General features: G+C 34.4%; 3 protein-coding genes and 1 pseudogene across 5 annotated transcripts; all 4 read right to left on the reverse strand.

The window, feature by feature from the left end:
• Positions 1–272: 272 nt before the first annotated feature.
• LOC140974218 (thaumatin-like protein 1) lies at positions 273–2,901 on the reverse strand. The gene is made up of 3 exons (XM_073437552.1): positions 2,576–2,901; positions 1,793–2,489; positions 273–650 (listed from the first exon to the last, which is right to left on the reverse strand). The coding sequence occupies exons 1-3, from the start codon at positions 2,709–2,711 to the stop codon at positions 470–472; spliced, it is 1,014 nt and encodes a 337-aa protein (XP_073293653.1). The 5' UTR covers positions 2,712–2,901; the 3' UTR covers positions 273–469.
• A 2,906-nt stretch (positions 2,902–5,807) lies between these two features.
• Positions 5,808–10,869, reverse strand: LOC140974217 (DNA-(apurinic or apyrimidinic site) endonuclease 2). Of its 3 annotated transcripts, none has more exons than XM_073437551.1 (10): positions 10,706–10,869; positions 10,506–10,617; positions 9,638–9,865; positions 9,433–9,518; positions 8,640–8,755; positions 8,441–8,521; positions 8,075–8,272; positions 7,686–7,837; positions 6,453–6,739; positions 5,808–5,948 (listed from the first exon to the last, which is right to left on the reverse strand). In XM_073437551.1, the coding sequence occupies exons 1-10, from the start codon at positions 10,811–10,813 to the stop codon at positions 5,874–5,876; spliced, it is 1,443 nt and encodes a 480-aa protein (XP_073293652.1). In that variant the 5' UTR covers positions 10,814–10,869; the 3' UTR covers positions 5,808–5,873. The 3 variants fall into 3 exon arrangements, with proteins under 3 accessions (XP_073293652.1, XP_073293649.1, XP_073293650.1); XM_073437548.1 differs by having other exon boundaries at positions 6,453–7,123; XM_073437549.1 differs by having other exon boundaries at positions 6,453–7,123; positions 10,695–10,848.
• Positions 10,870–11,643: 774 nt separating this feature from the next.
• On the reverse strand, positions 11,644–13,749 carry LOC140972331 (caffeic acid 3-O-methyltransferase-like; annotated as a pseudogene).
• A 2,092-nt stretch (positions 13,750–15,841) lies between these two features.
• LOC140974219 (calcium-dependent protein kinase 18-like) lies at positions 15,842–22,004 on the reverse strand. Its single transcript, XM_073437553.1, has 12 exons — positions 21,213–22,004; positions 20,363–20,493; positions 20,211–20,252; positions 20,026–20,137; positions 19,873–19,951; positions 19,538–19,707; positions 19,328–19,454; positions 18,700–18,815; positions 18,495–18,602; positions 17,033–17,095; positions 16,746–16,919; positions 15,842–16,480 (listed from the first exon to the last, which is right to left on the reverse strand). Exons 1-12 carry the CDS (start codon positions 21,630–21,632, stop codon positions 16,316–16,318), a joined length of 1,707 nt encoding a protein of 568 aa, XP_073293654.1. The 5' UTR covers positions 21,633–22,004; the 3' UTR covers positions 15,842–16,315.
• Positions 22,005–23,903: the final 1,899 nt, after the last annotated feature.

Raw genomic sequence — 23,903 nt, forward strand, 5'->3', positions numbered from 1 at the left:
TTCTATAGTTTTAAGAGACATTTGTTGGAATTTGTACATTTCTTTTAGAATTGATATCTTGTTACACGGTCTCACGTCCTACCGATATTCACAATAAAAAGTAATATTTTTTTATGGATGACTCAAATAAGATATTCGACCCACGAAATTAATCCGTTAGATCATCTCACAAGAGTTTTTATATATTTTTTTTTATAACTGTTGATATTGCTTTATGTAATAGTCAAAATAAATACTTACATGAAATCAACTAACACAGAATAAAAGAGAAAAAAATGCAGATTATCAGCAAAGAATCAGTCTTTTCTTGATCGGTGTCATTCCATTTTCGGCTCTTTCTCCCTTCCAAAGCAAATATGCTTCAAGATCCACAAAACCATCCAAAATTGTCCAAAAATGGCGGAAAGCAGTTTCTTCGTTTCCCTAGTAGTTATGATCCACGATCGTCATGCGGGATCGGAGGGCCCATTCATATCCAAGCCCACCCATTAATAGGCCTCTGTTGCGCATAGTTGGGTTTAGCCCATAACTGCAAAGAAACTGAGAGAGAGGTGATGAAAACGGAAGCGTAGGCCCAATGAGGAGGAGCACTTGATGACAACGAGGAGTCGCTGGGCCCGCTTAGTTTCCCTCCACTTGATTTCTTATTACTGCAAAAAATAATTACAATTATTATTATTATCATTATTCATTATTCTATAGAGGATGCGAACTCTAATAATTGAAATTAAATGTTAAATTATTTTAGTTGCATGGGTTGTACGCAACGCAAGTTAAAATCATCGACATCGCAAGTTGGCTAATTTTATGGTACAGAAACACTAATTTAACACCTATATCTTACATATTATCTTAAATTCACTTGACACTTTTTTTAAGAAATATTTCAGATGTAGCCTAAAAAAATCCAATGAGGATCAAAATCAGCGATATTCTAGCAAACAAAAGATTGTCATAGCTGAATAAAAGGGCAGTTCAGTTTGATGATGATACTAATAATATCTATCATATTTTTCTATAGTTTCAAATAACAATTGATGAACAATTTAAGTTGTAAGGGAGTGGACACGGCGTGGTCGGCGCCTCTATTCTTGAAAAGGCCAAAGTCGGGACAAATTACGTGTCCAATATGTGCACATATTTTTGTAACAATTATGTAACATTCGGAAAATGATGCCAGATTGATATATATATATATAATATAAAATAAAATCGGGTTTAAATAATAACGTCTAAAGTGGATCAAAGCTAATTGATCTGTTGGTAGGCATTAGATTTATGTAAGAAGGTGATTAATTGAGGGTAGAGAAAAAACAATGACTCATAATTCTAAGCTAATTAAGGTGTGTTGGCCATAATCCACGTTTACAATCTTCAATTGTTTGATTAATGTTTAGCAAGCTATTATTACTTCGTGGAATATAAAATTAACAGAACCATCTTGTTCTTTTTTTTTTGTCGCAACATATCAAAATATTTTTAATTTCATTCAAATGTCTTTTGGAATTAGTGCTTAATGAAATAGTGTTTCTAAATTAGGACCATATCCTAAAATTAAATGCATGTGTTCTAGGAAATCGATGTAGTGCTAAAAATAGTCCGTAAATTTATGAGAAATCTGAGAAATGACTATAATTAGATAACAAAATATCCATTAACAAACACGAGTAGGAAGACTACACGTCATAATTATAGAACAAAAAAAAATGCAAACTTGACATGAAAATGTGGCAATGAAAAGAAATTGATGGAGCAATAAATAAAATAATACTTCAAACATAAAATTTATCACCTGGCTGAAGGAGTAGGGCAGAAGGTGATGTCGTAATCGGCAGAAGCGCACGTAAATGTGCTGCTCCCATCGTCGTAGGCATAACTGTAAGCTCGCGGGCACGCGTTTTTGAACAATTCCGAGTACGCGGTCGGCCGGCAAGTATCCGGTGTCGCGTACTCGCCGCTGCAGCAGTATTGAGGATCCTCGAACGCCTCACAGGCGCTCTTGCAGGCAACGATCGCATCGACGTCGTTCGTCACCTTCAAATCAGAAGGGCAGGCAGCGTTTAGGTCGGCTATGCACCCCGTAACCGTACAATTCCCTCTGTCGCCGTTCTTAGGGACCACTAGCATAGGAAGATTGTACCCGTCCACGAGGCTGACGTCATAGAAGTCGAGCCCGTCTGCCCCGTTGAGCGTGAACTCCGCCAGAGTGGCTGGAGGCTCCGCTCCACCGCCGCCGCACTCCATGTTCCCTGAGCCGCAGTCGCCGGTGACGCAGGTGAATTTTCCAGACGTGGGGTCCAGGGAACAGAAAGTCCGTCCCCACATGCGGCCGGACCATGCGGAAGGGACGGGGATCGGAACCGAGCCACCAGGCCCGAGTGCGAATCCCGTGGTCGAAAGCTGGGGAGTGCCGGCGTTGGATAGTATCCCCGGCCATACTGTGTAAGAACACTGATTCACAAAAGTAAACGTCGCTGAAAACGCCCCGCCTGGATTCAAGAACAAACAAATCAACCATCAAAGCAAATATTCAAGAACAAAACCGATCACAATAAACCAAGAAACAGCACAATACCTGAGATTAACATAATGAGCCACGAAACAAGAAAAGACAGCCATACACGAGATGCTATCGTCATTTTCGTTAAATTATGGGACAAAGAATGAAGGAAGAAAGTGTGAAAAGAAGTGGGTGTATAAATTACAATCATAAATATAGGCCGACAGAGTGAGGGAAGAATGAAACCGCCATCGTTGATGTGTTAGGTCGGCAAGTATGGTGACTGGTTAAGATTAGGAGAGCTAATAGGTGAATCGTGGGGGAGTTTGTCAGAGGCGTGGCGGAGTTAAATAGGCTGATGGATTCAACAAGGAAACAAACCTAGGGAAATATTTATTGAGATGGAGTTTTATCGAATTTTAGTACTCCTCTCGTTTCAATTATAACATGACAAATCTCACACATACGTAAAAACTTGTGTGAGACGTTCTCAAGGGTCGTTTTTTGTGTGACAGATATCTTATTTGGGTCATCCATGAAAAATTATTACTTTTTATGCTAAGAGTATTACTTTTTATTGTGAACATCGGTAGGGTTGACTCGTCTCACAGATAAAGATTCGTGAGACCGTCTCACAAGAGACCTACTCATATATACAATCAATCATTAAATAATGATAAATTTTTATTTTATAATCGATATTTTCAATGAATTTCTTAATCAGTTTGAAGAAATCTATATAATTGAGATCAAAGAAATTCAGAATGTAGTTCTAAATTTAGGTTCAAATTTTTTTTATAAAATATTAAAATTTTATTTTCATTCTTAATTTTATTATTATAACCATGTTGTAAATATAAATTTATAAAAATTAAAAGGCGGTTTTATCAACAACATATAGTCAAAAATTGAATTTAACTGTTATACTAATCTCACTAATATTTATGTAAACCAAGTAATTTGCAATGATTGAGTTTGATTTATTTAAAAGCCCTTAATGATTAGTCCATAATTGTGGCGGGCCTTGGAAGGGTTTGCGTTTTGTATTTATTGGGCGGCGGTTGGGCCCATCTATCGTACGAGAGGGTACACGCCCAATGACGGTCACAGATTGGCCCAAATTTTTATTACAGTTCGAATCTGGAACGTGGCAAAAAAGATCGCATGCAAGTCAGCAATTGTAAAGTTTAAATTTAATATTCTAAACAATATATATTAAATGAAACTTATTTTAAAAAAGGAATAGGAAGGAAAATTGATAATTACTATATATATTTTTACTCAATAATTCCACTATTTCTTCATAACATAACTAAAAAATATACTTTTATCTTTAAAATAATATTGTGAACATAAAAAGTAAAATTTTTCACGCGTGGAAGGGTCGTAGTCTTTTTTATGGTGCACAGTGGTCATGTACGAACACCACTAAATCGCGACATGGAAGGTCTAGTTTTGTTTGAAAATCTACCTAAGATGGAAATCAATCTTCCCACCACCTGAAATATCGAAAATCGATGATGAAATGGCCAAAAATAGAAAGAAATCGTGATAGGAAGAATTGCGTAGACCATCTCCTAGTTTGAAGGACTAAAATTAATAATTATTTAATATAATTCATCATTTATAATTTTTGAATAGGATTCTTGTGAAACCGTCTCACGGATCCATATCTACGAAACTGATTGACTCGATCTATATCTATCATGAAAAGTAACACTTTTGACATAAAAATAANTTAATATATATTATCATATATATATGTATATTTTGTATTTTTTTGGTAAAAACTTGTTTGAGACGATCTCACGGGTCGTATTTTGTGAGACGGATCTCTTATTTGGGTCATTAATGAAAAAATATTATTTTTTATGCTAAGAGTATTAATTTTTATTGTGAATATCGGTAGGTTTGACCCGTCTCACAGATAAAGATTCGTGAGACCGTCTCACAGAAGACCTCTTTCTTTTTTATCTGTCTCAATTATGTGGTCCACTTTCTCTATTTGATATTATTTTTCTTACCTTTTACTGATCTATTTCTATTTAATCTGTTTTTCAACCATTTTTTTATCCGATTAAAACATTCATTGGTTAAATGTCGCAGCCGCGGAACCGAATGGGAAAGATTGCCCACGTGATGGAATATAGTCGATTTTTTTTAGCTTCGGACAGCTCAATTTAGAAGACCTGTGTATTTTTGAATAACAGGAAAGCTGAGAAATAAATATAAAACAACCTGAAGATTATTGAAGCAGAACATACTTTGTTTGTGTGAGATAAATTTGGGCACACAACATGTTTGAATGAGCCCATGGTGAAAGAATTAACATCCGGGATATGGTTTTCACGTGTTGGCTTTCCATTATTTAGTGAGATTTCTGCGTGTTGTTGAAAATGTTCTCTGCATTTATTTGGTTAAATGATGCCATGGCCATCGACTTGAGGATTAGATAATCGAAAACGTGAAAGATATTCCATTTGAAGCGTGTTCTTCTAAAGGGTGGAAGCATACACGTTTGAATAATTTCATTGCTAATGTTTACTTTAATTCTGGATTACATTCACCCCGTTTTCCAGGTTTCCTGATAGACTTTGTTTTATCGGGGGTTTGGGTCAAAGGAGTTGACAACTGAAGCATATGAGAGACCACGAAGACTTGCTAACCTCAGTCCAAATTTGTTCACTGAAGATTACATCCATTTGTTCCATCCCATTTGTTCCATCTTTCTCTGATGCTGATACTCACTCAAAATTTTAAAGTTCGGTTCCAGTGAATGATACTAGTCTGATATGGACCCAGTCTAAACAGTGGGTAACCGGGTTATCGGTGATGGTGGTTGGACCAATGGATCAATTCTTTATGAAATACAAAATAAAATATTTTGTTGTATAAAAAAATTATGCTTGATAATTGACATTGTCACCTTATCCATGCCCATGGTTGTCATTTCTTGATGTGTCATTTACTTTGAGATAGCATCTCAAACCAAGCTCTTCGCCTTCAATTGCATAAGCTATTCAAACGTTGTATATTGCCCTTCTGCTGTTGCAAGGATCGCGCAGTTCCGTGCTCCAAGCAACCAAGCCCCAGTTGTGCACAGGCTAACCTTAACCATAACAAATTTGGAACCATTTTAGGAACTTTACGAGTTCGCATAATCAAGAACTTGGTTAAACAAGACAGCATGTCCGGCTTATTTTGTTCATTATGCTACAAAGCTTTTGATTCTCATGTATCATGTACACAGTTGATACTGTTTGAGAGGACTTACCACTGAGAGCAGAACGCATAGCTGTAACACATATTCATACAGATCACTATGTTGCAACTGAGTCGTCGCACTTTAATTGCCACCCAGTCATCGACATTATCATCGTTTCCCCTTTGAGTTTGAAGTTGCCCATTTGAAAAAACCACAGTTTGCTTCAGAATTAGATGCAGGTCCCTGAGATATAAGAAAAATGCTCGTAAAAAAAAGAGAGATATATTTAAGAGTGTTTCAATATAAGATTCCAGCTCCATCAGCCCAAAAACTGCTTGCATCAGTCCATAAGCAACTCACTGCCCCCACAATCAGGAAACTCCACATGAAATAAATGTAAAACAATGCTACTAAATAATGGCCACTTTCAGAATATTGATGACCGATCAGCAGCAGGGATAAAAGCACACAGAAGTCGATCATGATCTTTTGAAAAGAATCGGTCTTGATGCTATAAAAACAATGTGGGGGATATAACGCAACAAATTTTACTGTCAGTAAGATATATGTAACAAGAGTAAAAGAAAAAAAAACAAAAATTCATCAGTGTATGGCTGTTATCTGAACTATCTTTTCATCAAGTGTTAATGGGATAAGCAGAAGTCTAGAAGATCTCCAAGGGTTCCGGTAGGAAATATTTTCAAGAGAGGCAAGACAGTTGAAAACTAAGTAACAAGACAGGGATACCTCAGCGCGTGCACAGACATAAAATCGTCGCCCTATATTAGGTCCAGGTTTCTTCACAACTCGAGGAACACAAGGTTCCTTGTGGCCCTTACAAAGAGGTATGCTAGTTTGCATAAATTGCTGAATCCTTTGCCACTCAACTAAGGCCAAACCATTCGTTTCTTTTTCTGAAGGTTGAGAGGAATCATCTTCTTGAATTGAAGTCCCTTGTTCTGACTGCAACTCAGCATCATGTTGAGCACCTTCATCGAGAGTTGCATTCACTTCAAGAAGAGGACTCGACATTTCTGCTTGATTAAGCTTCTTATCAGCACAAATACTGTCTGAATTATCAATTACACCAACTGTTTTCTTGAAATATGATTTAAGTGAAAGCTGAGATAACTGGCTTTTCCTTGTTTTTTTATTACTTTCCACAGTGGAAAATGATTTAGATAGCTCTTCAGTGCCATTAAAATCATTAGATGATTTTTCACGGAAGCCTTCAGAAATATTGCCCGAAGATAAACCTTCATGCTTCGTCAAGGTAGATGAAGGCGCACTACAGGATTGTAGAGATCTTTTCATTAGCTGACTGCAACATTTACTAGCAAGTCTCTCTTCTAACATAGAACTGGATCCTTCAGACAAGCTAACATCTTTGGCAGGTTGCTTTCTCTCTAACATTGACACTGTACATAATAGAATTTATTGATAAATAATTGAATTTTTTCCCTGGTATCGATCCCCAATTTTTATGAACTAATATGCATATTTACCTACTTCACAGTCACATACAGATCTTCTGCGTACTAAGAATTTAAAATTTCAGGAAATTTCAGAACAATTGTAGCCTTAACTAGAGGACAACTTCCAGCTATATTATTGCAAAATAGTTTGACATATGATGATAACCACCAACAGGAAACATAGAGCACCCGGGTACATTTAAATTCAATTAAATATATCAAAAAAGACGGACATCGATTTCCCAATGTGATCCACACTACCCACATATTCAGACTGAAACTCGTACACCAAATCACATTAGCGACGCATATCATATAAGCTACCTTTTTAAGTAAAGCCAACATAGTCAGGGACAAGATCCAGCAGGAAGGAGGCAGTCATCCAGGAAAGTTTTAGAATTCATGTATACTTTCTCCAAAATTTGAATACACCCCCCAAGAATACTTCGAAACACAATCACGTAATACTAGCACATAGAAGTATAAATGTTTAAGAAACTCACACCTAGTGTCTTCTGGAAACCATAGACCTCGGGACAATATCTACTAGATAGTGAAGGTGTATTGTGCAATGGTATATTGGGGATCCCCGTCAAGCATATATAGACGGGAACATGATCCGAGCCTTCCAATTTGACATTTCTCCCCGATTTCCACCTGAAAAAGTAAGCATTTTAAGTGCAAGTTGATGTGCTATATTTGTAGAAAACCAATGCTGTGATAATAATAAAGTGGAGCTTGTAATTGTGACTCAAATCCCCAGGTGCTAAATTTTTTTGTTGTTCTCATGGAATATCATAATTTTGCATCTCTAACTCATTTCAAATGCTGAAATACTGACAAAGAATCGCAGTATCACAAAATCCCCTTCTGATTAAAAATATTCTCTCTTACCTAGGTGTGTTGCCGGGTTTCCAACGTTTGAACTGCTCTGATATGTCACACTCTTCAACATGACAATTCACAAAGCTATGACACTCATTTTGGTTTTCATGTAAGCATGGTCCAGCTATAAGAATGTGGTCAATACGTGACCCAAAGTTGAATTCCTCTGCACCGGAACTAGTTGACCAACATGTGTAGGCTTCTCTTCTACAATTATTTACAGAACATAAAATGGGATGACACACAATATAAGTAGGAGACGAAAGTCGCATATATCAAAACAGACACAGTACAATGTTGTTTATTGCTTACACTCCAACCAAACTTTAAATATCCTTCTACACAAATAAAACAACGAAGTGAAGAAATTATAACCTGTCAGGATGTTTCTCTCTAAAAGCATCGGAAAAAGGCCCTCCATTTCTCACCAGCAAAGATCTGAACCAAGTTCTAAACCTGCAAGACAGAATCAAGTATAAACAATTAACAATCTACTTGCAGTATCAAATCGAATACAAATATTTGACCAATGAGCCAAATGTGTGTTAAAAATAAGAGCCATAAAACAACTCACTCATTTTTGTCAAAATTTGGTCCAGCGTCACAACGGTCTATGGCAGCAGGAGCAATGTTGAGATCCCCTACAACAAACACCCTTCGTCCTTGCCTCAAAAGAGATTCCAATCTTCTCTATAACAATATCATATTCATATTAATATGAAAGCTTAAAGTTCATATCCAAGATGAATAATATGTACAACTCATATCACATCATACATGAGCGACCAGCCAGAATATTCAAAATACAAATATAACTTCTAATAATGATGCTCCTGGTCTTGCTAATGAACATGGTGACAACAAAAAATATCATGTGGTGGTATACAATTAATGTCTATAATCCGATTCCTTCCATTTTCTGTACCTGGGTATTTATCATTTTTATTTGACACGACTCTGGTGACGTTGGTCAGTTATAAACTCCATGATCCTATATAGTAACTTAATTAAAGAAAATAAACAACAAAGAGGGAATGGTTTAGCAGGGCCTGCAAACACAGCGATTCTTGCTACACTTGGATTCCAATTTAGAATCCGCTCGGGCCTTTAGAAACAGCCTTTCTAATCGCCAATGTTGATTCATTTTACCATATACTAACTCATTATCAGATCTTATAAATGACTATTTGGAACTTTACAATATGGAACAGACTATTACCCTACGCCAATATAATCAAGAAATTGAATTAAAATTCCCTTAATTTTATATAAACACAGAAACATGACATAACCAACAGATGGCCATATACGGGATACTTGATTATTCAGCAATCACAACATCGAAGCATAAGGCATAATAGAATCACCTGCAGTATGCTGAAAAAACTGAGCTTGAACTGGATTCTTTCTGCGTCATCACATCCAGCTCTAGGACCATAAACATTGAAAAGAACTGCATGCATTCATTAGTTACCGACATAAACTAAAATCCAGTGACACATCTAGAGAATATATATCACATGAAGAACATCAATCAATGCAATATCACTTTACCGATATTATGCCACTCACCAAAATGCCCGTGATCGGTTACAATACAACGTCCTTCACCATCAACTTTCAGGAGCTCTATAGTGGAAAAGTCTTCCAGGCCTTCCACTATTGATGGGCATTCACTTTTCCTTGATCCAAACCCTGGGGAATTCCCAAGAACTCCAGTAAAGCCCTCCTCTGCAGAAACTGGCAAAGCTACTTCGTCGCTAGAAAATGCAGATTTGACACGGCAAAATGTCGCCACTCCTAGTTGCACAAGGAAAAGAATATTGATCATCAGCAGTAATTTCTAAATGCAAGGGAAAGCACATCAATGCAGGACAAAATTAGTAATATTAGGAATAACAGGAAGAGCTATGCATTATGCATGTAGAAGAAGTATGTTATCCAAAAATGTGAAAGGTGACAAAAAATGCGTAGGAAAGTACCGATTTTAAATATATATAGAATTTGGAAACAAATGTCTTCACTTTTTGATTAAACAATGATTAAGCAGCGGCTCAAAAGTTTCCTCGCAAATTTTTGTGCAATAAACGATCATGACAGATTCAGGAATTCAAACACACATCACGCGGTATGTTCTTTTTGTTGTTTACAAGTAACTAAACTAAATAGTGGCAACTTATAAGTAATAAACACCAAATACAACATAAGTATGTAAAAACAGTTTTATTCGTAGGTAGTGTTTCCAAGAGCTTATGTTAATTGCTTTTAATCTTCCAGTCAATTAAATGAAATTGTATTCAGATGCTGAGAAGTAATTAAATCAAGCTCTCGCAAACAGTACCTTAATTAAGCTTAACAGAGGCCAAAGCTAGAAACTTTACTAGCCTTTATAGACAAAAATAATACACGAATTATTAGTAAAAGGAAAAGCATTTCTCACCGGAGTATCCACTTCGCCCTTTGTCAGAAGTGCGAGTGCAAGAGAAAAAGGATTCATAACCTTCCGCCCGCACCAAATCCGCTCTCAATTCATGCCTCGATAGCTTCGTCTCCTGCATATAGGATCAATGAAATCGATACTGCAATTATCAAAGAAAAATCAAACCCACATACAGAAATTCGTGATTACGTTCAAGAAACCTGGAAACATATAACATCGGCGTCAAGAGAATCGAGCAGCCTGCGAAGAGAGGTGTACTGCGAGATTCTATGCCTCAGCCCATTCACGTTGTACGTCACTATCTTCATCAGATCAACTGGGTAGCATCTCGGCTTTCGCCTTTATTTTCTGTTTTCGGTCAAATATGATTTTATGTGAAAATAAATAAAAAATACTAGCTTTCTTTTTGAATTGAATAATATTTTATAATAAATAATAATAATAATAATAATAAATAAATAAATAAATAAATAAATAAATAAATAATAAATAAATAAATATAATAGTCTTTCAAATAATGTAGTCTCTAAATTACAGCTCTGAAATTATTACAAAAACAATATAATATTGGTCAATAAAATTCTACTTTTTCCATAAAACAATTTGATATTTGCATTCACATATCCTATAATTTTTGTATTTGACATTTACTTCCCGTATGAAATGTAAAAAATTATAATATGTGAACGAAGATTGTTGGGTGCAATAATTGTCCTTGCTTGGTATAGCGATCGAAACGTGGTGTTTGAGCTGTTGTGCGGTTTAAAAGATTTTAGTTGCACCATTACCACTAGCTATAGTTTTTGGTAAAGCGGTAAGCGCTCGATCCTACAATTGGTATCAGAGCCAAGGTCACGGGTTCGATTCTCATTGATTGCAAGGAGTGCAATTATTGGGATGGAGATTGTTGGGTACAATAATTGTACTTGCTTGGTAGAACGATCGAACCGTGGTGCTTGAGCTGCTGTGCGGTTTAAAAGATTTGAGTTGCATCATTACCACTAACTATAGTTTTTGGTAAAACGACAAGTGCTCGATCCTACAAAGATGAATACCAAATACATAAAGTGTAGCCGAGTTGAATGTAGGTTACTCGATTTTATTGCTCCGATAACTTAACGCATACAACGGAAGAGTCACAAAGTTTTATTTCTAAACAATGATGATGATATTTGAACAAATTGACAAACCAATCACACTAATGGAGAATTATATCCATAGCAAGTCCAAGGTTTTTTAATTCAAACATAAAATTTTCATTTACGGAATTCCATGACCCAAAATGGGAGAACACTGCAAATTGCGAGAGATTCTTTGAAGCCAGCTTGTTTTGCCAATGCATGAAATTCCTTTTCTGTCCTCTCCTTTCCACCGGGGTTAAAGGTTAACATAGCCACATCAAGTTGGAAATTACATATCAGCCCTTTGCTTGGGGTCTCTGGAGGATGCATTCTAAAACAATGATTTTTCCATAATCTGGAAGTGCTTCGTGACATCTCTTCAGTATTTTCAAACAATCTGTGTCACTCCAATCATGGAGAATCCACTGTTGGTATAATAAAAGATATAAGTTAAATAGTAACAAGAAAAATTACAAGATGAAAATTCTATTTATGGTCGTGAATGTTTGTTTATTTACGATTTTGGTCATCTATGTTATCGAATTTCGGTTTTAGTCACGTGTCTTCCGATTTTTTGTAACGATAGTTATTTTTCACGTAGAATGTTGATATGAGATTAAATGTGTCAATGCCTCACATATTGAAGTCATATCAGTGAGGCAGTTGCATGCTGGAAAAATGTTTAAAATTGCTAAAAAAACAAAAGTAGCGGATTGAGACGACTGAAATTTAACAATATCGATGACCAAAATAAAAAAAAAAAAAGAAAACAAAAATACAAGACCAAAAAAAATGCAATTTTCTCATTTATTTTCCTAAATTTCATTTTACCAATTTTAATTTGCATACTTATATTTTTTGAAAAACATATTTCGTACTGTGACTCTAAGCATGTAATGTCAGATTAATTTATTGATCTAGTGTTATCGATTCAAATAAGTTCCAATAGATTATATCTTATCTACAATTTTATAAAGTAGGTGATTAACCATTATATTGCTAAACCAAAGCCTAGTAACGCACATTAATTGCTAGTAGTGTCTCTCCTGTTACAACAACTTCACCTTCATAAAAATGGCGTCGGCTTTCGGCAAGCCGAGGAACATGTCTCCACCAATATTATCCACACCTGCGTATATATAATAGGCCAACTTAAGTTTTACCCCAACCAGATAAAATCTTTTAAAAATAAATCAAGAAATGATTCTCAATCTCTCATACCAGGAAAAGACGGGGCATTAAGAATAACATGGGGCAAATCAAAGTTAATGCCCCTTATAGTTGGATGTTTGGATATGATAATGTGCGGTGAAGCTCCGGTTCCACCTCCAGCATCCACCAGAGTCTCTATACCCTTGAATCCGTCATACGTTTCGACAAGTTTCTTCATCACAATTGTCGAATTATTGGACATCCCGGTGTTTAAAACCTTGTTGAACGTAGGATCTGTGGCCATATATTTGAATACGATCATTTTATGTGCTTTCTTGAATGCATTTCCTCCCTCAAGAATTGCATCTTTTAGGTGGTTCCTTCATATATCATTAATTAAAAAATATTATATTCATCGAACATATAGCAGGTAGTTAAATATCGAAACCAAATGAAACCTGCCTACTCTCCAAGAGAATCTTGTCTAGATTCATGATCAACAGAGGGCCCAAAGAAACTCCATCATCATTCTTAGTGTAGAACTTGCAGACAGGAGCCAAGGAATATAGCCGCTCAATGCTGCCATCGGGCATCGTTTTCTCTTTGCAATTTAAAATAGAATAGCTAGCCAGCAGGCGAAGGATTCTGTCCAGCATGTTGTGCTTGTCTGGATTGCCGGAGGGGAGTTCTGTGGCGAGTTCTGCTGGAGAAACAAAGGCGTCGGGCCCCTTCTTCTTCACAAGCTCAAGGAGATCGAGCTCGACCGCGAATTTTAAGGCAAAAGGTAGTACAGAAGCACTAGCTAGCTGCATGGCGAATAAGAAAGTGGCATCCTCTTCTGCAACCTCCATTTTAGAACCCACTTTGATACTCATTTTCCTCTTGGATGGTTGAGGGTTGTTTGGATTCTGCGTTTTGATCAAGGGGACGAAGAGTATGTGTGATGTGTTACTTATATCTGATAATTGGGAATATACCACAGGCGTTTGATAGGAAAACCCGGTTTGAAACATGTTGGATTTTTAATTTGTTAATTGTAGTAATTTTGGGTTTTTAGAAAATAACCAATATTAGTTTATTGTTTTTCAAATTTTTTGAGTACTTAGTTTATTTTATAAGTGTCACATGTAGTTCTAAATTTAATAAATTACATAATTATTTTTTTGATTTTTCTTTCTTTTTTGCCATAAATTTATTTAAATAAAATGATATTCAAATTGTCAAATAAATTTCTTAAAATTATATTTAAATTGTAACGCCGATTTTGAAAATATAAAATTTATTATGAACAGATAATCATGAACTCAAGCAACAACTTTGAAATTATAAAATTGAGTAAGTCTCTTGTAAGACGGTCTCACGAATCTTTATATGTGAGACGGGTCAACCCTATCGATATTCAGAGTAAAAAGTAATACTCTTAGCATAAAAAGTAATACTTTTTCATGGATGACCCAAATAAGAGATCCGTCTCACAAAATACGACCCGTGAGACCGTCTTAAAATAAAACTCAAAAAATCAGTAAAAAAAATCAACTGTACCAAATCAGTTTTGTCTATGTTACACCCAGAGTATTGCTCCGTTGTATTTTACACAAGATGTTTTCTATTTAGTTTATGTGATGAGCTATGATTAAATAGTAAGATTTGGTACTCTATTTTCATATCATATAAATAATATGGATTATTCTTTTAAAATGAAATTTTTTGGCTCGCGACTGTGAAAATAAAACGATAATAAGGAAGAGAATGAGATAAATGTCGGGTTAGAATAGACTGCCAATTAGTAGTAAGTTGTAAATTTGATTAAAAAAAAAAATCTAATATAAGTCAGGGTACCCGATGTATATAGGGGTATCTGATATTCTAACTGAAACACCCACCACCCCTATGTGATACACACACACATGCACATCACTTAAATCCAAATTTATTAACCAAATCATGTAAGATTTAATAATTAAAAAAACTACATGAATTGAGAAATATATTTCAGTATTAATTAGCTATTATTCATTAACATTAATATTCCTCCAATCATTCAAAGAGAATTAAGGGAAATACTAAAAGTTTTATTTCGAAACGATAATTGTGACATGCTTCTATGGGACGGTCTCACAGATTTATATCTGTGAAATTGATTGACTCAAGAAGTAATATTTTTGACAAAAAGTTAATTTTTTTCTCTGAAACAAGTCGGGTCGGATATCTGTATCACAAAATTATCACGTAAGACACTATCGTATTATCAATTTGAATAAATGTTAATTTTTATGTCAAATGTATTTTTTTTTACTACAAGTATGCATAGTCTTGAAATGTTTTATCATATCCAATAAGTGAATGTTCATGATGAGTATATAATATCGATATATTTAACACATCAAGTTTTTCTCCTATCATGACTTCGTCTTCATAAAAATGGCATCGCCTTTCGGAACATTGAAAAACATGTCTCCACACCTACATGAAATAGGCCAACTTCAGTTCACACAATCCGATGTTTGGCTCAAGTTCTACATATGATTAGAATCATGTATTATTATTTTATCCAAATATATTGATTTATTGTTCTTGTATTATGCATATGTTATCATCTCATCCACTAATCAAATTTTTAGTGATTATATTTGTGCATGAATATTCTTCAAATTACGAGAATAAATTGACTTTTAACATCTAACATGCATCTAAATAAAATGAATAGAATTCAAACTAATATTATTCTGTTATTTTTATCTCAAATTTTAATGTATTTCGTAGTTTATCCCAAAATTTAAGTAAAACCGAGATTTAATACTTCTTTTAAAGTATTTAATAATAATAATTAACCAATAATATCAATTTCAGATTAAAAATAAGTTTTTTTTTGTTATTTAATATTTTATTTATATACAAATAAAGAATTATTTTTGAATGTTATTGAGAAGAATCCTTGTAATATAAAAAAACTAATACATAGATTAAAAAGATAAGACTGATCGTTTTAACCCCATTTTATGTGATAAAACAATATTAATAACATAATCAAATTTGTTTACAACAAATAAATAATAAGTGAGATGACACATATATCAACAAAGATATGGAGACATCGAGTACTACATATGCTGTATAATCTTCAAAAACTGTATCAACTTCCCAGTTCTTGTCATATACTGAACAAACATAGTAGCAATGAAGCATATCATCGAGACAAATGTGTGTTGCATGTGACATGCCAAAGAAAGATCACGAGAAAAAATGGCCAGAGACGGTTTTCGTACCCGAAAAGCAAGAAGCCTAACAGAAACAACAGATAATTTACAGTCACACGACCTGACATCTCTTCACATTAGGTCTAAATTGCACGTCTTGGCGCCTGACATGTCTACAACCTGATTCTAATTACCACGACTCGGAATCGGAACCAGAGGCATTGTTGTATAAAAGCAGATGAGAAACCATACATGAGAAAGGTATTCGGGGAGAGTTCTTTGCAGTTCTGGTAAACTCATTATTTTGCAACTCATAGGCTTCCAAGTACCTGATTGGAAACTATGGCAGGCGTGGTTGTTGATTAGTGGACGTGCTAGTCACGCCTCGCGAATTCATGCTAGCGTTTCTTAGTAGTCTCCGGAACTCTGATAAGCTGATTTTCCCATCTTTGTCGATATCTGCTTCTTCTAGAAGCGGATCAACCGAGCTCCTCAGACATGTGTGCTGCAACACAACAAAGGAGCACAAGCTGAGGCTTCGAATGAAAAGACAACATTTTTCACAATTTTTTTCTATTTAACGAATGGTTTAAGAATCGATACTTCATGCTGCTTGTCTGATGTCATAAATCATTTTTTTTAAAAAAAAGCATAGGATAGGATTAATCCAACCTCGAAGCATATATGATAGTTAATGTGATTGTCTCTCTATATTTTTTGTTCTTGGCATATAGAACCGTAACTTATAACGGATAAACACAAATACTAACCATTCTAAGTTCATCTGGAGTAATAAATCCATCTCCATCCACATCGAATTTTTCAAAGGCTGTTCTCGATCTTTGCTGCCATTTTTCTGAATTATGCTCCTCCAGCTGATGGACGTGTAGGGTAGCCGCAACAAACTCGGTGAAATCTACGAGTCCATCGGTATTGCTATCGATCTGCTCACACCCCACAGAGTGTACATAAATTAGCAATCTACAAAGCTGCCAAATATTAAAATACCTGTGCTAACTAGGGGTGAAATTCACATCCCGGTTTAAGATAAACGTACCGCCTGAAGGATCTCAAGAACACGCGAGTCTTTCATTTTCCAAGGAAGATCTTTTGCCAGTGCCTACAATTCAAGTCAAACGTGTGATGAACAAGACATGATCCTTAGCAAATAGATGATGCTCCGGAAACTTGAAAAAACTTTTTAGACCAATTCTGTTTCACTTGTCATTGCAAATTTCATCTACCAGCAATAAATAATTCAGAATGGTGAATCACAGTTATAAACACCGTGTCATTTCATGTGCCAAATCACGTCGTTTCACAACAGAATCACACTTCTATCTAGTCTCAGAAATTTTCCATCCACTTGACAATATTTACCTGTTTTTAGACAATCATAACAATCACATCACATTTCAAACATACAATCCAAACAATATCTCAAATTTCCACAGCCTGAAAACACCAAAATTTCCAAAAATTATTCCCCGCAAACAGTTCTTCCGCCAAGCAAAGCAAACACCACCAGAAGTCCTTCCAGAAGCTCTAGTTAACTATTACGTAAACTAAAGTAAAACCTTGATAAATTCCCATATAATTTTACCGAAAAGGGAAATACATTATTTTAACCCATCTCAATTTTGAAAATTTTAAAATATCCTTCACCTAAATATTTTTAAAAATAGCCTTGTATGCTTTAAAAATCCCAAAACACCCTTTTGTTACCTTTTTCTTCATCTCAATTTATTAATACTAGAAATAAATTTACTCCATATTTTTTTATTCTTTTCTCTACATCAATTTATTCTACTAGAAATGAATTTATTCAATTATATATATTTCTATTTGACATACATACTTTTCCCCACCCCTCGTTAAAAAATGATAAGTTTATCATAACTATTATGTGAATTAGATTTTAAATTTTAAAATTTGCAAAAATAGCTTTATATTCACTGAAAATACATCCTAATATTTAATTTTAAATATTTGAACTTTAGCTTTGATGCTTATAAATAAAGTATTTAGACTTTTTTTAAAATTATACCTACAATGTGATATTAAATCTGAATTATATAATGCATTATTGATTAATTATTTTATTATTATTAGTTATTAACAGTGAAAATTACCATTATTATGTTTATTAATTTATACTGTTTATGATTATTCATATTTTTATTAATTTATTTATCATTATTATTCTTCTTATTATTATTTTTTATTTGATATTTTTTTTAAAAAAACAAAGAATAATTACAACAACTTTAGTTGAGATGGTAGATTCACATTTTCAAAATGGGAATAATTAATTTATTTTTCAAAATAAAAATCCTACCACTATACATTAATTTATACTAAAAGTTTTTAATTTTATTAAAGTTTTACTATTAATATAAATTAAATAAATAAATAATAAATTTGATCAAAAAACAAGCATGCAAGTCAACGTAAAACCAAATTTCACAATAGGTATTTATAGAAGGTCTTTTTAAAAATTCCCCTGCAGAAAAACTAACCTGTCTCATTTCTTCAAGGCTAATGGCACCACTTTTATCCACGTCAATGGCATCAAATTGATCTCGAAGATCGGCAATCTCCTCCACGTCAAGTGTGCTAGCCAGTGCCTAGAAAATTATATTTGATCCTGATGAAGTCTCATGCACAAAATTTATTCATATATTTATAGAATCACCAGAAGTTTAACAGAAGAGGCAGAATTACACGAAGGGCAAACTGTTTTAATCGACTGTAATTCACAAATTGCCGCATGCTGGACAGAATAGAAATGTCAAGAGGAATTTCTGAAGCTTCGCCGCCTTCCCGAACCCATATATGAGCTGCAACATGTTACCAAGATAAGAATGCCATCAAGAACACAGGTACTTTAGGCTTTGGGAGGGTGGCATTCTTATCTCTGTTAGAAAAACAATGCCGCATAACTTTCCAAGTAAATGCATACAAATAATTTAACCATCTGAAGTTGTAGAATATTGTCAAATGTAGCATAAAAAGGCAGTATCATGCTGCTGTAGTAACTTCGAAAAAAGTGCAAGTGATTCCACTTTCAGAACGCTTACATTAGAGACAATGTAGTTCCTTCAATTTTATGTTTTTAAATTAATATATAAGAATTATTTTTTAGACCACAGAATATATGTTGCAAAAGTATCGTAACAAAGGTGTTTGAGCATGTTAATTTTTTTCAAAATACCAAAATATTATGTGGATGCAAAAAATAAAAAAAGAAAAGAAAAACATGGAAATTGACATCAAGAATATTATAAACTCTAAATATTAAAAGCGTATTCAAGCAAGACAAATTTGTTATTTGAGAATCAGCACAGCATACATAAGGCCTGGGCTGCAGTAAGTCGGGCTCGTGGGTCTTTTACAAGTAACTTCTTTACAAAGTCTTTAGCAGCATTGCTTATTGTTGACCATGGTTTGCGCCGAAAGTCTGGCTTGTTTCTCAGAACCTGTCAACATCAAAGGTTCATTCAAATAACGGGATCCTGCCACATTTGAGAGTGCAATATAATTACAATTGTAATACCCCCACCTCTTTAAAAATGCCATCCTCGGTTTTGTCCCAGAAGGGTCGCCGGCCGCAGAGCAAAATATATGTGATTACACCAATGCTCCACACGTCTGACTCAGGGCCAGATTTGCGCTTTAGCACTTCTGGAGCGACATAATATGCACTCCCAACAATGTCTTGGAATTTCTTTCCTAAATTTATGAAAGCAATTTGAAATTTTTTAATAATAAGAAAACAATAAAGAAACCATGAAATTAAATATAAATATTTGAAACTTTAATGTGCTGAAGTCATGTGGTCGTACAATAAAAATACGTCTCAATAAATTGGACAATAACATATCTAAAGCCAATTACCTGGTCTTATGAAGTCTGAAAGACCAAAATCTGTGGCCTTCAGGGGTGAATCCTCTTTCGTTGACTTAAATAAAAAATTCTGAGGGAAAACACATGTTAGAACATTAAGAAGCAGTTTGATCCCAACTAGAAGATAAAAATTTTCCCATGTACCTCTGGCTTCATATCACGGTGTACCATACCATGTAAATGGCATTCCGCAGCAACTTTTAGCATTTGCCTCACAATAATCGCTGCATCTTTCTCTGTGTAACGGCTGTCCTTTCTGTTAAATAAATCATCATTAAGTCCCATTGTAAAGCTTCAAGAAAAAATCTTTATATATCAGACATGCTTACTTTGACAAGATACGGTCTAACAATTCTCCACCCTCACATAGCCTAAGTACACAAAATTTGACATCAAGTCATTCACATATTGTTCGAAAAAGAGAGCATAATGCGAGAAAATATTTGAAACTAACATCTGAAATTTGGACGCCAAAACTTACTCCATCACTATATATACATATGATTCATCCTCAAAAGCATTATAGAACTGAACCACATTTTCGTGACCTGTTAATGCTTTCAATATCTTGACCTCTCGCTTCACATCCTCCACAGCAATGGGAAGAACCATCTGCAAGGTATTCAAGATTTTGTTAAATAGAGAGATTTCACAATGAAAGGACAAATGCACGCAATAACTCCAGTAAAAAATATATATTCTTTCTTCGAGTCTATGTGCAAGTACAAAAAATGGAAACTTAGATATAGACAATATTTAATAAATGCTACAAAGTACAAGTTCTTTACTAGCAGAACCATCGATTTAACATATATTTTCTGCCAAATTTACATTTTCTTTCTGAAAATAAAAGGTAGGAAAGGCGGCACATAGGCTTCAATAACATCAGAAGAGGTGAATAGATATATTTCTGGGAAATTATCCTCAACTTTAGCTAGATATGAATCACTCGGAGATCTAACAAACCTAAGTACCAATATTCACTCCAATATCGATTTCAGCTAACAAAGTTATTGGCTTCAACGTGATTGATCAGACAATGGTTCAATGACCATGGTTCCTTTGGTTGGTTAGTAAACTCTCCCCTCTCAAATCCCTTTTAGTGCGAAATAGTAGCAAGCTTCAAAATAAAATTCCTGCTGAATCATTCATCTGAATCATCAATATATTCCCCCAGAATTTAGCATTCTATAAAATGAGAAATAGAGGATTGAACCCGAAATGCAACACCTGATATTGTAAAACAAATCCTCATTCGGCTAATTGCTATAAATATGTCAAAGTAATTGAACAAAAACATAAATTGAAATAAAGAATCGGACAATAATCACCTTTTTCTTTTCTATTCTCTTGACAGCAACACGATCCCCATTAGAATTATCTACGGCAGCATATGTATACCCAAATTGACCATGTCCCAACAATTTCCCAATTGTGTATCTCGCATCAAAATCCTTATCATATCCAAAGTCCGTTCTTTTCCCACATGGGATGACTCCGCTTGGCCTTTTGGAACCGCTCTTATGAACCTGCTGAGATTGCCTCTGTTGTTGATTTTTGTGGTTTTCTTTCGTCTTACGATGATTACAACGAGAACCCTCTTGTTTTCCCTGCGTGGTTGTTGAAGGGGTCGCTGACTGTGGCTTGGCGGCGGCGGCGGCGGAGGAGAAGTGGCGCTGGTTGTTTGCGGTGGTGGAAGGGGTGTTGCTATTGGAACCACTCACCTTGGAGGTGGAAAAACAGCTACCCATTTTCAAGAAACGGGATATGAAGCTAAAGATTCCAACTTTTGGGCTTTCAAATCAAAGATTCTCAATATCCAAACAAGAATCCAACAGGGCAACCAATGATGGTCATGTAAACCTACTACTATCAACAATATATAGACAAAACAAAGATCATATGAGGGAAAAATGTGAACGATGGGGTGTATAATTATATTCTTATGAAAGCTTAAAGCGGATAGGAGGAAGACGGAAAGAAGGAGATGGAGGAGGAGGTGGTGGTGGTCACGGTCAAAGAAAATATTGGTGAAAAAAAAAAATCGAGAGGAGAGAGAAAGAGGGGATCGTAAAAAGCTCCCCGCTTTCTTGATTATTTCATTACCTTAATTTTTTTGTTTCGGTCTTCGCCTCAGTTTTACTTGCCTGATTCGCATATCCTACACATAAGGAAAGCTCAATGGCCAAGTCATCAATCTCTTGGACGATACAAATTCTCTCTGTTGGTGTTTTTTGAGAAGGTCTATTATGAGACTGTCTAACGAATTTTTATTTGTGAGACGGATCAACTCATATTCACAATAAAAAGTAATACTCTTAGCATAAAAAATAATATTTTTTCATGGATGACCCAAATAAGAAATACGTCTCACAAAATACGATCCGTGAGACTGTCTCACCCAAGTTTTTGCCTTTTTTTTTTCAATACAAACTCAACTTTTAAAGATCCATGCTTATAAATTAATGGGTTTGACCTGTCTGGAAATCATATGTGCTATATGATAAAGATCGATATCAAATAATTATTTGAGACGAACAAAATCACTCTAAAATTAAAATCCACAACCACCGATATTTCTCTGAATTTTGAATCGGCAGCAGAGTTTTTGGATGCTAAAAAGATGTCGAGTTCAGAAGTATAACAAGCCCAAGAGACTCGTTTAAAAAATAATAAAAAGTGAATGAAATCTTATATCTCATTCAAATATTTATAAATCTTGAATTTTTATTAATTGCATTGTTCTTCCATTCATATTGTTGAAAATCAAATGTTGCATACATAAGTCATGTCTATTATTAATTAAAGTTAAACCTCTTATATTGATTAATTTTTGGTATGTTGATTAAAATTTTTTATAATTTAAAAAATATTATTCAACCACTCAATTCCATATTTTACAAATATCTTTCCATTCTATCTCTTAATCATATAATTAACTTTAATTTTAAAAATAAAAAAATAATAATTTCTCTCTAATTTTTTTTATGAATCACACAAATCGCGTGTGTCACGATATGTTTCAGCTAAGATGATCTCATGAATTTTTATATGTGAAACGGGTTGATCCGATCCATAATTATCATGAAAATTAACATTTTTAAATATATTTTTTGAATATAAAAATGGGTTATTTTCCTTTTGAAGATTCAATCTAAGACATGGTAAGTACTTCATCTAATACCTTTTGAAATCGATAAATCTTCTTAGGAGACAAAGTTTAATAAGATATGGTAATGACCAAGACTTCTTGATTTCTTTGTTTTACTAAGTCAAAATTATAGAGTGGAATAATAATTTGGTTTCAATAATAAATATTATAATGACGGGAAAATGACTAAATTTTGGGATATATTTCACGTATTTATTTTATGTATGAATATTCAAAGGTGTAACTAAAACTCAAAACACAGCTCGAAAGCGTGCTACTCAACGTAAAACGGCGAGACAATCGTGAAGCAAAATACTTGTTGTTGCTTGCAGTCATTTATATATTAGCAGCCTTCTCGTTAACACGCTTTAGGAAAAGGCTAAATGGGGTTTTAGAAAATCAATTTATTGTTTTTTTATATACACAAGCAATCATCATAATATAGTTCCAAAATAGAAATTAGTATATAAAATCCCTTATTTCTATATTTAGACTCATCAATTCAGTCAATTCTAAAACCCCAACCTTGAATTGAGGGATTGGGAAAGCAATCCAACAACGTAAGATGACTAACTAGATAACTTCAGACTCTTTTTGTTGGTGGTACAAGCAGTCACCAACCCGACAGTAGCATTAGAATACTCATATATGAGCATATGAGATTAAGAATTTGCTGAGCACGAATGGTAGAGTGGAGATCATACATGTACGACTAACAACAAATGAAGTAGCTCACACTCTTGTCGCTTTTGCTTCTTCTTCCCCGACCCCCTTTTTTGGGAGCCTAAGGATTTTTCTTCATGAATGAATAAGCTTGTAATAAACGATTCATTATAAATATAATTGTTATTTTTAAAAAGTGCAGTTAAAA

The sequence above is a fragment of the Primulina huaijiensis genome, chromosome 3, assembly GCF_012295235.1.
Source record: "Primulina huaijiensis isolate GDHJ02 chromosome 3, ASM1229523v2, whole genome shotgun sequence".
Classification (NCBI taxonomy): domain Eukaryota; kingdom Viridiplantae; phylum Streptophyta; class Magnoliopsida; order Lamiales; family Gesneriaceae; genus Primulina; species Primulina huaijiensis.

Coding starts and splice junctions, on each gene's coding strand:
- LOC140974218 (XM_073437552.1), bottom strand. CDS start 2,711: ATGATTGTAATTTATACACCCACTTCTTTTCACACTTTCTTCCTTCAT. Junction 2,490..2,575: donor GCTCATTATGTTAATCTCAG/GTATTGTGCTGT, acceptor TCTTGAATCCAG/GCGGGGCGTTTTCAGCGACG. Junction 651..1,792: donor TGCCCTACTCCTTCAGCCAG/GTGATAAATTTT, acceptor TATTTTTTGCAG/TAATAAGAAATCAAGTGGAG.
- LOC140974219 (XM_073437553.1), bottom strand. CDS start 21,632: ATGGGTAGCTGTTTTTCCACCTCCAAGGTGAGTGGTTCCAATAGCAAC. Junction 17,096..18,494: donor GCCTTGAAGAAATGAGACAG/GTTAGTTTTTCT, acceptor CTTGAATTGTAG/GCACTGGCAAAAGATCTTCC. Junction 16,481..16,745: donor CTCCAGATGAACTTAGAATG/GTTAGTATTTGT, acceptor GTTGTGTTGCAG/CACACATGTCTGAGGAGCTC.
- LOC140974217 (XM_073437548.1), bottom strand. CDS start 10,813: ATGAAGATAGTGACGTACAACGTGAATGGGCTGAGGCATAGAATCTCG. Junction 10,618..10,705: donor CCGATGTTATATGTTTCCAG/GTTTCTTGAACG, acceptor TCCTATATGCAG/GAGACGAAGCTATCGAGGCA. Junction 8,273..8,440: donor AGAGAGAAACATCCTGACAG/GTTATAATTTCT, acceptor AAATAATTGTAG/AAGAGAAGCCTACACATGTT.